The 15,499-nt window shown below is 40.6% G+C and overlaps 1 protein-coding gene across 1 annotated transcript; it reads left to right on the forward strand.

Annotated features, from left to right (window-relative positions):
• Positions 1–1,180: 1,180 nt before the first annotated feature.
• Positions 1,181–15,473, forward strand: LOC134177834 (transforming growth factor beta regulator 1-like). Its single transcript, XM_062644614.1, has 9 exons — positions 1,181–1,362; positions 1,420–1,521; positions 2,319–2,389; positions 3,721–3,923; positions 5,418–5,516; positions 5,581–5,636; positions 11,885–12,031; positions 12,088–12,185; positions 14,666–15,473. Exons 1-9 carry the CDS (start codon positions 1,327–1,329, stop codon positions 15,159–15,161), a joined length of 1,308 nt encoding a protein of 435 aa, XP_062500598.1. The 5' UTR covers positions 1,181–1,326; the 3' UTR covers positions 15,162–15,473.
• Positions 15,474–15,499: the final 26 nt, after the last annotated feature.

Genomic DNA, 15,499 nt, shown 5'->3' on the forward strand with positions numbered 1-15,499 from the left:
TTTTTTAAAACTAATAAAAATATCAGAGAGAGTCTAACAAGGACTCGGCGCCCACTTTTGCTATTAATTAATATCTATTCATTTTGTTTATTATTTTCCCGTTAGAATTGCATTACAACCAAAAGCAATTTATACAATATCCCAAGACATTAACCTAATGCAACAAGCAACCTAATATGGTAAAGGATTATCCTAGAGAGAGTAGGGTAATTACATTTGATCTACTTAATTAATTAAGTGTGCATATATGGTAGAGTGGCAGATGTTCTTATAATTTTGTCCATGTCTATATATATGAACCTCAAATTTCTCCTTCCCATGACCACGTTTCATGATAAGACCTACTTCAAAAAATTGTTTTCATGTCTGAGTACAGATCAGTATAAGAATGATTTGTGCAAGTGACCAAACGGTGATGAAAAAGGGTGCTTTCACACTGATCGTAGGTTAACCAAGCTGAGTAAACACTACCATATGGAACTTGTAATTACTGGGTAATTGACGTAGGTTAACACTGAGCAGCGTTCACACCAGCTAGCACAGCGGTGACCCAATAACAAATCTATACATTAATTATGCATATATTGTCACCTATTGTCCTGTCAATGTCTGGAGGGTTTGGAGAGTTTTGGCAGGATCTTTCTGTCAGTACAGGATACCAACTTGGAAAGCTTTTTTCTGGTTGTAGATTCTGCACAGCAACGCTAAGAGAGTAGTAAAAACGACCTCTCATAGCCAACGCACACCAGTGCAGTCAAAACAAGCTTTGAGAGTTTTGTAGCACAGTCTAAACAATGCGCCATGCTATGCATACATCTTCAATAGAAGGCGGAGTGACTTAGTTGTAGTCAGAGCGACTGAGTTCTAACCTTTAACGCCAAGAATTGACAATCTGGGGAATGAGGAAGGCGGAGTGAGACTGGGTCGAGTCTAATGTATTGTACATATTTAGGGCGTTCAATGAAAGGTCAGAAACTCCGTTGGGATGTTTTACTCACCAGCACAAGGTGCCACCTACCCATACCATACAACTATATAGTTCAGGCTGTTAAAAGCGTAGAAATATCGTGGGTAACGCACAGCGAGATTACCTTTAAGAAACTGTTTGCAATATAGCTGAAGAAGCAGATAGTTTTTGATGTTGATTGTTTGTCACTTGAAAGGGTAGATTTAATATTAATTAGATATTGTTTGAATTGTACACTTAACTGGTTAACTGAAATAATGTCAACACGAATTTGTTGAATCTTACTGCCTTGTTAATACTAGTACACTTTGTAATCTTTGGTCTTCGTGTAGTCTCCCTTTCCTCAATCTGAGGTTGAGATGGTTGCCGGAAAACTTGGGTGGTTTAGAGCAAAGGTTTGTTACTGCTGATGTGTTGTTTTATACTGATTGTTTAATTTGCGTGTCTTATAGGCTGGAGATCAGTCTAAATCAAAAAGAGCTAATGAAACAAAACGGTCAAAGTATCCTATTAAGTACAAGAAGATGCAACAAGCTGTTAAAGATCTACTTTACGTATGGTGTGTGTGTGTGTGTGTGTGTGTGTGTGTGTGTGTGTGTGTGTGTGCGCGCGTGCATGTGAACATGATGTTGCACTCCGTAAATTAAGTTGATCAGAAAAGCAAATGCTTGTGCTTGTTTAAAGTCACTTGATTCCAATGTCTATAAATCAAGCATCAAGAAATGTGGTTAGTCATGCCTAACCCATAATATGCAGATAGGCAGTGGGAAGGTGTGACGTTGTCATAGCCAGATATGATAAGTTTTGTTTTGTTTGTGGACAGATGACTGATCAGGCACTTCTTTGCTAGTAATGGGATGATAGTGTCCTATTTCACACACACACACACACACACACACACACACACACACACACACACACACACACACACACACACACACACACACACACACACACACACACACACACATGTTTCTGACTCATGATGGCATAAGCTTGCTTTTTGTTGGTGTTATCTAGGCATGCATAGATATGAGAATGTGTGCTTTCTTTTTCATTGTGTGGACAGTGTGTTCAATAAGGATCAGTGCCTATTTTGTTGTCAATCGTTGCCAGTTCATTTTATAGTTTCCTTTGTTACTACATGTGTTTTTATCTTTGTATTGATGTTGTTAGAAATTATTTATACCATTCATATGTTGTAAGCTCTACAAGAAACAGTAGATTTGCATGTGAAACTATTATCTTTGTTTCCTAACTCAGCGACAGTTATTTCTGCTATAACGTAGGTAGGATGGACAGCTTGTATTATAATTGTTGTCGCATCCAATGCTTGTTGTTGTGACTTTAGGTAAACTATTCCTATGCTGACGAACTCCAAAGAATGAAACAACAAATACAGGAGCGAAGAGCAGAAAAACAGTGAGTTGACATGTAGAACAAGCATGCATGAGTAACTTAAGTCTTGAATTATGGCTTTTGTGCTGTCTTGAATATGTTGCTAGTAAATGACCGTGGTCATTTTGTCATACATATGCGCTACATGCTTTTTATTGTACACTTAGCTGGCAGGCTCAATGTGTCTAGGAAGTGTAACGTAGAAACCATGATGGTTTGAAGATGAAACCAAAACAATGCTTCTACTTCGATTTTGTATAATAATGCTGTGACAATTAAATAATGCTAGCTAGCTCATATTACCTATATTCCCAACACAATAACCTTATAATATATATTGAAATACACAGTACGTTTTAAGCTCTACAGCAATCTTTTTCAGGCCAGTTCACTTATAAGTGTAGCAACAGGTACATAATCACTACATATTTCTTATTGTATGTTGCTGTTGTTGAATAGTTGGTGACGTGTACTTGGAAATACTTTATCTGTAGAGTTACTCAGGTGATGATGTAGTGGTGGAAGTTTTTTAATATTTGGCAATAAACCATTTGATGTTAAATACACCAGATTATTTTTGTAAGTGATAGTGGAAAGTTGTAGGTACAACTGTTTGTTGGCACTGAGTTATAGTTTGTATTTAATTGGTTTGTCTAACAAGTGGTTGTATATGTAGCAACAAACACCTTGCAGTGCAGGTAGAAAATAATTATACTTTTTGTTTTTCTTTGGGGAATGAAGTTGCAATAATTAGTGCTTGAGCAAATGGCAATTAATCAAACTTGCTTTATAGTTTACAATTGTCACGTGAATGTGGTTGCTGTGTGTAACGTTGATCAGGATTGAAGTAGTGTATTTGTTAGTACAATCTACATGAAACAGCATATTGTTTTGCTGTTGTTTTTGTTGTTTAGATAATGAGGTTCTACAGTTTTGTGCTTTGTGAGATATAGCAAGCTAGAGTTAGAAATATTCAGAAGTCATGTTTGAAATCAAATTCACTACAGGGTACAAGTATTACCACATTAATATTTAATACTGAATACAGGACTTCATTTAATATGAACAAGTATGTTTTGAAATTAATTTGTATCATTAGGCACACCTATAACACTAATGATCTATTATTTAACTCTTTAACTTTCTTATGGATTTTCTTTTTAACAACACTGCTGTCATTATAAGGTACCCACATTATGTCAGATTTTTGTTCTAATGGCTTACTTGCTTTATGAAAGTTAATTCTCTCAGGCTAATAATTACTACTGTGTATGATTTGTAGCGTCAGTGCTATTTCATGCACTTTGAGCAGTTTTGGTATGAAATGTAGATGGGCTGTACATCATTATGTGTAGATATCTCAAAATGAAACTGAAAGGCTATAAAAGTGGCCGAGAAGCTCCTTTAACTTACATTGCTAAATCTCATTCTAAACGGACAAGTACTACTAGTCGAGCCGCACAAGTAAGATTGAAAAAGCAGAAAGAAAAAGCAAGAGCAAAAGCCTCATCAGCTATTGCTGCTGCGGCTACAGCAACATTGGAAAAACTACAGAAGGGTAATAACAAAGAGTGTAAATTGTGGTTAAGAGACTGTCATGAGGCTGTTTAATATATCTTTAGTATTTAATTGTGTTGTATTTACTTAGCATACATTTTAGGTCCTCGTATTATTGTCTCATATATATTGTCTCACTGTATTATTGTCTCATATTATTGTTTTATATTATTGTCTCATATTATTGTCTCATATTATTGTCTCATATTATTGAAGAGGCAGCTATGGTTAACATGCAGAGATATACAAGATGATTCTGTGGCTTTGATGTTGCGTGAGTGTGATATGTAGCTGTTGTCTAGACCTTATAGGAGTTCAACTGGTACGTGCTGCATGGGAGCTGTAATTTGCATGAATCTACTATATAAAGCTCAAATTGTCTGTCTGTGTGTGTGTGTGTGTGTTCGCGTTTGGGGGCCACGTCTTTTGTCTGGTCGCAACCGAAGTTGGCACGCACACTCAGCACACACAGGGGAAGGTTTGCGTAAAAAAAATTAAAAAAATTATGCACCGGGTCCCCTCTCGAGGGTTTGACCCCCGCGTAAAATTTCTTGATGACGCAAACGCTACACATTCCCGTTCATTTGAACACACGCCCACACTACTCCCGTGTAGATCGTATGCATCATCGTCCTTCGCAAAGCTTCGAGCAATCCAATATCTCTTGCCAACGAAACTTACTCTTCTAGCGCTTTCGTTTCTCTCCAAATTCTGATTGCATTTGCACCGAATTCAACCTATACGTTTTCTGCAGCAAGCGCTACACGGGGAGTGTGTCGATTTCTATCGAAACAAGCGCGAAGAGCAAGATTCGAATTCATTCAACACATCCGGGACCTCGCAACAAAGATTGCACGTGACGTGTCCACTTACCTATCTTTACACTACAGTATCTTGCACGTACGAAGGACGGGCCATGCATACTAGTATATAATAAAACTCATTCTACTGCTTCAACATCTGATTATGGAGGTTGTACATTAGTTGTTTACATATATAATCAATGCAGTGGTAGTCTCAGTATTTTGTGTTGTGTTTGATTCATCACTCTTCAGCTCATGCAGTTTTGACATCGATGTTGCAGTTATTAATTGGTATGTAAAGCAGTGGACTATCTTTGATAGAGTTTAGTGACTGTAGGAATAAAAAGTGTGATGATATGGATTGATGAATGGCAAAACATGTACTCAAACATACTGGTTGAGAGAATGTTAATATGTACTGGTTAGTTTATAAGACTTTTATATGCATGGCCTATAACATGATACTTTGAATTGCAAATTGTTATTTACTGTATCTTGGGACAGATCTTGAATGATCGAAGGTCAACTTAAAATAGCACCTAAGGGGTTGTTGAAGTGTTTCTTTATTGTAATTTGCTACATCATAGCTTCTGGGTAATAAAACAACATCACTTGCTATGCTGATGACGTTGTTTTGTAGTCCAATAGCTATAAGTGATAGTGAAATTGTTTATGTATATGATGGGTTTTAGAACAAGCAAGTGTTGTTAAAGGGATGCCTACAAAGCGAAAAAGACTAAAACCTGGGATGATTAGAAAGAAGTTGCAACCTATCCCACTTGATTCACAAGGTTTGTGGATGCCTTAATTTATGGAGAGTTTGGTTTATAGTCTTAGGTTGAATGCGTGTTGTAGGACATCCTGTTATGCCTATTAATCTTGGAGGACTAACCATAACTTCTCTTGGCAAGGTAAATTTTGCTCTTGTGTGCAGTAAGTTGTGTCATATGCATATGGCTGTTGATATCTATGCTAGGTTATGTTAGTTTGAATTGCAATGTATTTTAAGTTGTGGTGTTGTATCGATTTAGTAGACTGTGTACACACTGACTACATAGTATGGGTAGTTGGCATAAACTACAGTAACAGTTTGTTCATTGCAAATCTTAGTGGTTGCAATAGACAGTGTGGACTTGAATTAATAAGCTCACTGCTTTACTACTTACTTTAGCATACACTCTCTTTACTTTATAGGCAGTGAAATTTATATCACCTGCCTAACAATACACCAATAGTTGATTGCTTTCTCTGCCTAACAATACACCATTAGTTGATTGCTTTCTTTTTTAAATGAGCACAGCTGAGGATAGAATAGACTTTATTGGATTTAGCAATAGTTTATGACATATGTATGCATTACTTAACAGGTAATGTATTTTGTGTTTTCATTGCCAAGTATTATGCATTATGTACACATGCATAATATATTTAATTAGCCTTAATTTTTAATTGGTGTGTTGGTAAGGTGTCATGTTTGGTAAATTTTTGGCTACACACTGTCAGAAAAGAAATGCCATGTAGCTTAAGAAATTGTATTATTTATATTGGAAACATAGTGTTATGCAGTTATATATAGCTTTCAGCATTTTGTTCATACTTATAGGTTTGAAGCTAAGAATCTAAAGTATCAGTTGTAGCCGGTTATTCTGTGTGGTGTGTATTGCCGATTACCTAGTTACGCAAATGCTCACTCTACTGTATGGCAGTTGATGAAACTGAAATGAAACTTTATGTTCTTTGAGTCTACGCAGTACAAGACAGCATAAACTAAATTGGCAAGGGTCTATTTCTATTATCATCATCATCATCATTGATCATCATGCAGTTAGTTGATGTGACTATGACTGTTCATGGCTTTTTCATGGCTTGCTAAGGTTTATCCAATACTAGTCTCAGCACAGACCTTGTTAACCCTGATGACGTCTGAGCTGGTATGGGAAAATCTTGCCTTTGTCATTCACCATAGAACTGCTTGAAAAATCATGAAGTGAAATAACTTTTGCAATTGGTTAGTATTGTTATGTAGTAAGGAGTAACGTGAGATCGGTGCATGCGTGTTCTGAGTTTTTGTTTTGGTGAACAAACAGATCTGTTTAGTTCTAGTCCGGGCAGATATATAATAACCATAGGCTGCTGATTGGGGCCATGGTCCCATGGTCCCCGTGGCCCCCGTGGCCCCCATGGTTCCTACGCCTGAGTCTGGGTACACTATCTGGCAACTGGTGACGAGGACGGGATTGACTACCAGATTCCAGAGGAAACGTGTGCAAGATATCACGTGCTTGGTCTGTGCCAGGGTAAGTCTGGTACACGATTTTGTCAGGTAGCTTCCTCAAAATGAGGAAGCTAGTATAACAAGTGCATCGGGACATAACAAGAGCTGAGGTGAAGCATTTCAGGTCCACATGACCGAAGGAACAAAGTCGCATCCGCTAGCCGATCATGAGGCAGCCATGGCTGAATCACGTGAGAGTCTGACGCAGTCTTCTACGGCCCTGATGGTGGTAGGCAGGGTATCCAAGTATGCACCAAATGCCGACAGAGGAAACTACATCAAACAACTAGAGTTTTTTTATGGGAAATGGAATAATGGATATGCAGTGTAAGAAGGCTATTCTCATTGCCAACATAGCCACCGAATGTATCAGATTATTAAACATTTGGTGATGCTGTCCAAGCCGAGTGATGTCCAAGAGACTTACAAACAAGTGGTAAGCGTAATGAAAAAATCACGCCAAGTGAGAACACTCAGCACTAGTCAGTCGATAGAAATTTGATAACAGAGTTTGCCAACCGCAAAAATCTGTAGCCAATTATGTCAAATCTCTAAAGCACCTGGCTACTGAGTGAAGATTTCTGATGAGATGAGGAATGAACGACTTTGCAATCGTTTCATTGCAGGCATCCGAGATGACTGAATGCTCCGCCTGCTATTGACTGCAAAATTGACTGACCTCACTTTTGACAAAGCTTCAGAAGTGTACAGTGATTGAGCAGGCTTCAAAACACATTGATACTCTACGAGGTGGAGGGAACACGGTGATGGCCATTATGGAATTACGCTCATTAGACAACGCTCAAGTCTGTCAAGTGACTTTCAAGCAGAGGAGTTACCAATGTGGGGGCAACCACGTACCTCAGAAATGTCGTTTCAAGGGAGCCATGTGCCACGCATGCCACAAGGTAGCACATATACAACAGGCATGCCTCACCATTTTAAAGGGGAGTAACAGCACTACAGAAACTTGAGAGGCCGTCAACATCCACCTCGAAGCCATGTCACCAAGAAACGAGGAGGGAAGCTGATGAACGTCGTACAAATGACTCCCGGGAAAGCCAATCAATCAGATGAATTGGACGACACTTCGGAATTCGCCGCCTTTTCCTTTTATACGCTGCACCAGCTGAAAGGCAATCGAGTCATTGAGATACCTGTCACCATGGAAGACCTGCCTATGACTATGGAACTGGACACAGGGCGGTTTTTTCAATTATCAGCAAAACAATGTTTGACAAGCACCTCAAGGCACACGTCAGGCTGGAGCCCACATCCCTCAATCTACATCCGTATACTGAAGAGCCAGTATAGCCCATGGGGAGTCTGTACTATCAAGGTAGGGTATCAAGATCAACAGCAACAACTGCTCCTCTACGTTCTCGCAGGTAAGGGACCCTCTTTGTTTGGACAGGAATGACTCCGGAAGATTCACCTGGAGTGGCTCTTGTTTCATATGGAGACTTAAGCATAGTTTGAGCGACATTCTGGAGCAACATTCTACCGGGTTTGCACCAGAATTGGGTAGGATGAAAGGAATTCAAGCCAACATCACCTTGAGACTGGACTGCTGCTCGTGGTTTTTAGAAGGCGCAGCTGGTACCACTGGCACATCGACTCACTGTGGAGCACCGGTTGGACACAGTGACTGGGCTACCCCCATTGTCACACCAATGAAGAAAGACAACATGGTTCATGTGTGTGGTGACTTTAAAGTCACCGTTAACCCTCTGCTTGATGTTGAATCATACCCTCTTCCCAGAATTGAGGATGTTTTGGGCAACTGAGCTGAGGAGAACATTTCAGCGTAATAGACCTTAGACAGGCCTATCTACAATGGAGCTTGACAATCAATCAAAGCAATACATGATTATCAACACACCAAGAGGCCTGTATCAATACCAGCACCTACTGTACGGAGTGGCTTCAGCGCCTGCCATATGACAACATGCCATGGACCAGGTTCTGCAAGGCTTGATCGGTGTTCAGTGCTATTTAGATGACATTATTATCACTGGTCGCATGATGATGGATAAACACCTGAGGACGTTGAACAACATCTTGCGACATCTGGAAGAGTATGGGTTGAAAGCCAACCAAGATAAGTGGAGGTTCCTTCAACCCACCATCTAATACTTGGGGCATGTAATTTCTGCCCGAAGGCTGCATCAGTCGCCAAAGAAGACACGGCCATAGCGGAAATGCCTGAGCCGCAAGCCACCACACAGTTGTGGTCTTGCTTGCACATGATGCAATACCATTCAAAATTTTTGCTGAATTTTCAAGCTTGTTGCAACCACTAAACAGACATTTACGGAAGGATATTTCATGGGTTTGGACGAAAGAACATCGGAGAAGCTTCGATGCTGTCAAGCCACTCTTGCTTGAAGATTGAGTTCTTGCCCACAATGACTCCAATTTGCCGATAATCTTGGCATGCGATAGTTTGTTGTACGACTTGGGGGCCGTACTGTCACACCGGATGCCAGATGGACTGAAAGACCCATAGCATACGCCTTCCAATCATTGGCAAAGTCAAAACAGCAGTATGCCCAACTCGAAAAAGAAGCTTTGGGGTTATACTGGGGTGAATAGATTCAGAAGGTACCTGGAAAGTCGTTATTTTATTCTGCAAATGGATAGCAAGCCTTTGCTTTGAGCTCGGACAAAGCGATTCCAGTCACTGCAGCTGCTTGTCTGCAATGCTGTTGCTAACAAACTGTCAGTTTGTTTCTGGGAGCGTTCTCTTATCATATTGAATACTGCAACACCAAAGACCATTGCAATAGCGATGGGTTATCTTGATTGCCCACACCTTCAGACTGTCTTCCGGAACCTGAAGAAGAGACATTGCTATACTCAGATGTCATGCAAGCTGTTGCTGTTAACCGAGAAGGAAATACGTAGACTCTCTTGTCAAGATTCCACATTGTTGATTGTCATAGACCTCATACAGAAGTGATGGCCGGAAACTTGCCTTTCGGCCGAATTACAACCTTTTTTAACAGGCGGCAAGTGATGATGATATACCAAGAATACTCTTGTAGGGCAATCGAGTGGTTGTACTATCCAAGCTACGGAGGCAGACACTGCAGTTATTTTACGAAGGTCACATCGGCATGTGGAAGATGAAGGAGCTTGCACGCAGTTACCATCTGGTGGCCCAACATAGATCGAGACATCGAAAAAATGGTACGTGAATGTCAAGGATGCAGATCACCAGATCACCTGAAAAGGTAATGCTTTACCGCTGGGAGTACCCGACGTACCCATGGCAACGCTTACATGTTGACTTCACCAGACCAGTACAAGGAATGATGTTGATGGTTGCCGTGGATGCATATAAAGTGGCTCGAAGCAGTTTTGATTGGAAACATGACGGCAGAGGAGACAGGAAAACAGATGAGAACTATTCTGGCCCGATTTAGAATCCCAGAGCAAGTAGTGACGGATGATAGCCCTCAGTTCATGGCAGAAATTTTCAAAACTTTAATGAGGAACAACGGCATACTCTATTCCTACCATTGTGCTTCAATGGGCTAGCTGAAAGATTGGTACAGACAGTAAAGCGCGCATTAAAGGCAAACAAAAGTGAGATGAGCCTACAGCACAAGTTAGACGATTTTCTACTGATCTACCGAGTGTCACTCTACAGCACAACCGAACTCATGTGTGGCCGTAATCTGAGTACAAGGATGACTCTTCTGAAGCCAGAAATGTGGAGAGTAGTCAACCAGAAACATTACAAAATTCTACCAAGAACTATCACCCTTACGCCAGCGGCAAAATTGTGATGACTCGCAACTACCGATCTGGACCAAAATGGATGCCAGGAACAATCATTGAAAATACCGGAACGGTGTTGTACAAGGTAGCGATGACTAGTGGCAGAACGATCAACTGCGACCCAGGCGACAGGCCTTGTTGGATGCATGGTACCATTGACCAACATCACTAGCAGTTCAGACAATTTCTCTGAGGTTCTGTCCACCACCACCAATTCCGACCCAGTCATCACTCATCCCTTGAACACAACTGCAGTCCCTGAAGAATCGGCCACAGCCATTTGAGGGAAGGATGAAGAGCAACTTGGCAGTAGTCCTGCTGGAGTTACTACGCCTTGTACTGAAACAGAAACTTTGTACCGTGGTAACTTGTTGTGTTGTGAACTATCTTTAGACTTTATGAACTATCTTTATATTAGATAGGAGAGGGTGTTATGTAGTAAGCATGCGCATTAGATAGAGTAACGTGAGAACAGTGCATGCATGTTCTGTTTTTTTTTTGGCGGACAAATAGATCTTTTCAGTTCTAGTACGGGTACACTATTCGACCAGTATCACTCTTTCGGTACAACACTAATGCTGTTCAGCAGGCAAGGACAGGCCAAGACATGCTGGCATCAGTGTCATACTGCAGCGGCTGGTCGGATGATAGGTTTGTTAATCTCCTCTCTTAATTGGGTTATGTCACAGGGCACCATCTGGGAGTGGTCCATCACAGATCTTGTAGCAGATATTTTATTTTGTTCTGCACGAATGCCCAAACTCACTCTCCGCACCAGAAGAATCTGGTGGGGTTGTTGGTTTAGTCACCGATGGCCCGACTCATGCCACAGGTTGTACCAGTTTTCATGGTTATCGGTAGCAAGCGAGTCACTGCCTGATCTGATGGATATTTACAATTGTCTATAATACAATAGCAGCTATTTGAGTAACTATTACAACTAGCAAGGAGATGGTTTATCATTGACTTTTGAGACTTTAGTAGCAAGCACTTTGGATCTGTATAATGCAGGAGTTGAGGACATGCATGTGGATTCTTTCTTGCTTGCATATGTCACATGTTTGTTGTTTGATACATTAATTGTATGTTGCTGTACAGATTGTCTCTGATCGTCCTGGATTCCATTCTGAACGCTACATTTGGCCAATTGGATTTGAAAGCCATCGTACATTTTTTAGTATGCACAAACCTGGAACAAAATGTGTGTACACATGCAAACTACTGGATCGTGGTGAATCACCAATGGTATGGACTTTACCTTAATATCATACATGTCAATTTACTAGAAGTGTCAAATTTAGTTTGAAATTATGGCAAGTGATGATTTGGATAATCCAATTCAAGGTAGCTCAGCTACAGCGTGCCATTCAACTGTTTTAAAACGAGTCAACAAAACCAGGTAAGGCTTTGATCTGGGTTGTTGTAAAACGCAGACTGCAGACTACACAGACTGCAGACTACAGACTGTAACCTGCAGACTACGCAGACTACAGAATGGGGACTCTGGCGGCCTCAGACGCATGCGTACATACTTATGCACATACGTTCGTGTGTTTTTGTTCCGGTCTTGTGCTTCAACAGCGACATGCTGGCAGTGAGAATTTGTAGCTCATCATGTTCAGTGAAACAGCATGGCTAAGCTTCTTTGAAGCTGCTTCTATCTTGATCTATTGCGAGCGGCACGTGTAGGTCGTTTATATCGAGATAGAAGCAGCTTCAAAGAGGCTTAGCCATGCTGTTTCATTGAACATGATGTTGAGCTACAAATTCTGACTGCCAACATGTCGCAGTTGAAGCGCAAGGATGGACACATCAACACATGAAGGTATGTGCATGAGTACGTGAGCATGCGTTTGAGACTGCCAAAGTCCTCTTTGAGTAGTTTGCAGTCTGCAGTCTGCAGTCTGCGTAGTCTGCAGTCTGCGTTTTACAGCAACCCCTTTGATCTGTGTGTAGCACATTGTGGTAATAAATTCTGGTTTGCTGACAGTACTTTTACTGTCAATCACTAGTAACTATAAACATAATACAAACCGAGTCCTTTATAGGTCTTGAGTTCACAACTAAAGCAAAAGATGTACATCCAGTAGGTGGTGTCTAAATGTAACTGTTAAGTTTACAAGTTTGACAGGTGTCAGTTCAGTGTAGCTCATGTTGCCTACCATGGTTACAATGCAAAATTTATGTTTTGCAGCAAGAATATGTTGGTAGTCTGTGTGTACTCTGTATTTAGGAATAGCAGGGATTGTGGTCATGCTTAGAAATTCAAACTAGAAAAAATAGAAAGGGGAGGGACTAGCTACGTGAGACTACTATTGATCAACTACCTTAGGAAAATGACATGAGATTTTGTGTATCTGTGAACCTATCAGTTGCTAAGCCGTATCTTGAGCTCATTTCTAAAGCATATTTTATACTCTTATATTAGCTTCTGTAACTTTGGAATTATCTTCTTCATCTCTTTTGATTTGTTCAAAGACATTTCTGTTTTGTGTAGACCACCTCAAGAAACTTTGGTAGCTTATATACATAATATTGTTTGTTCCCGTCTGTATATGTATTTGTTATTAGTCTGTGTTTTAGCGTTGGCTAGTTTATTCAAGGTGAATTTGCATTACTGTTCTTGGGCGTTTTCAATTGACCTCTTCCAGCTTCTTCCAGAACTGGAAGACAGGGGGAAATACAAGAGGCGTTCGATTGACAGTCTTCCTCTTTAGAAAGACTCTTCCAGCTCTTCCAGCTCCTGGCTAGAAGATGCTGGAAGAGAGGAGTGGTTACGCATGCTCAATTGATCAATTTAATGAAAGATGAAAGTGACGCCGAAACTGTTGACCAGAGAAGCTGTGCACGGTGACCTCACGGAAGTCACATATGCAAGGTACAGGCACGCCAAGACCATACGTGTTCCTCGATACGTGTTCCTCAAAGGGGTCCAAAGAGACTTACATACTCATCTAGCTCTTCATCTAACAAGAGTAGTAACTCATCATACTCAAACAGCTCTAGAGCTCAATTTACACAAGCAACACACCGGTGTAGGATGGGGGGAGAGGGGGAACGGGGCTGCAGCCCTCTCGCTCAGTGTAGGAATTGGAAATTTGATGTGCCAGTGATTTGCTAATCTGTTCACGGTCTGGCAAGCGAGGTAGTGTTTGCTTACTGATGATGACATTCACGGTACAGCCCCCCCCCCTCACCCGTGAACATCTTCCTACTCCACTGCAACAACTGTCCTGAGATCCATACGTGCTCTATCTGAGCATGCGCAATCAACCTCCCTCCCGCTCTTCCAGAATGGGAGGACCGTTTGATTGGGTTCCAGTCTTCCAGTTTCTTCCAGCCTGTTCCATCCTCTTCCAGAAGAGGTCAATCGAACGTGCCCTTTGTTAATTAAGTTAACTACACTGGTGCTTCATGTGGTTGATGGTATTGATCATATATATTGTGATGGTGATGGCCATCATTATAATTGTCATTATCTTGTCATATTATGATAAGATATCTTGTTATTTACATAACTCTACAAGGCTGTTACATTTTGTTGGGAAATCAGTGAAGTCTTGGGCTGCAGCTTCGTGGTAATTTAGATTAGTGAAATGGCATTGTTTCATGACTGATTGCTTTAGTGTACCTAATTCAAATTATACTATATAGTATTATCAACCCAAGGCAAGCATGTGCTAGGGTTAGTAATACTGCTCTAGACAAATTATATTAGTGTTGTTATTCAGTATGATGGTGTGATCATGAATAAGGATTAAGTATAACATGCTAATTTAGAAGTTTTCCAATTTATTGGCTAGAATGCTTTACATTCCGTGTAAAGCTAACAGCAAGTTCCAACAGAATTTTAATTTAATTACATTTTTGTTTCTCTAGATCTCGTGATGCTACTAACACAGGGTCCGGTCCAGAGTTTTTTGGGTTCTCTCATCCAGTTGTAATGAATATTCTACAGAACCATCCAGAAACTCACCTCTTGACAAAGTTCCAGCGAGTAGAGTTTGATGATCCACTAGGCGTGCAGAACACTGTCATTAAAATGCCTCAGCAACAGTCAACTGAACGACAGCGTATTTCTCTCATCGCCAGACCAGAAAAGCCTGGTCAAGGTGATTTGGCACTAGGAGGAGAAAGTGAGTTTGCAGGTAGATCTGATGAGTTGAACATAGGTCAGAGCGTAGATTCATCAGAGAGTGGTTCATCCAGTGACGCCAGTGGGAGTTCCAGTGAAAGTGACAAAAGCAGCATTAGTGGTAGTGAAGAATGGAGTGAGTCATCTGAAAGTGAAGTTGACACCAATGGTGAAGGCAGTGGCAGCACATCATCTAGTGACAGCAATTCAGTTGCAGCCGGAATTCAAACGGAACGTTAAGTATGATTTGCTTATAATCTAGACTGCTGGCTGATTGTAAGTGACCTCAGTAAACTTCTCTGTTTATGATTGAAACAAGAGATTGGCAACTACAACTTGTTTGCAATCGACAAGCCTCTAAGGGTGTTGTTTGTCAAGCACATGTATGTTATGAATGTAATCACTAACGATCCAGTAATTTTATTCTCTATAGAGATCTGACTTATTTATAACTCAGAATAGGCATAGAACACAAGTCATGGAGTGAGCTGATTTGTAACTCTTGGATTGGTTACGTTTGCTAATATGAAATGGTTGATACAAGAGTGAATTAGTTGCGTTTGACTTAAACAGTACAC

This window comes from Corticium candelabrum, chromosome 3 (genome assembly GCF_963422355.1).
Source record: "Corticium candelabrum chromosome 3, ooCorCand1.1, whole genome shotgun sequence".
Classification (NCBI taxonomy): domain Eukaryota; kingdom Metazoa; phylum Porifera; class Homoscleromorpha; order Homosclerophorida; family Plakinidae; genus Corticium; species Corticium candelabrum.

What these genes read in the sequence shown, in the direction of transcription:
- LOC134177834 (XM_062644614.1), top strand. Translation starts at nt 1,327, where the DNA reads ATGGTTGCCGGAAAACTTGGGTGGTTTAGAGCAAAG. An exon ending in CCATAACTTCTCTTGGCAAG is followed by an intron (nt 5,637 to 11,884) that starts GTAAATTTTGCT and finishes GTTGCTGTACAG; the next exon opens with ATTGTCTCTGATCGTCCTGG. An exon ending in AAACGAGTCAACAAAACCAG is followed by an intron (nt 12,186 to 14,665) that starts GTAAGGCTTTGA and finishes TTGTTTCTCTAG; the next exon opens with ATCTCGTGATGCTACTAACA.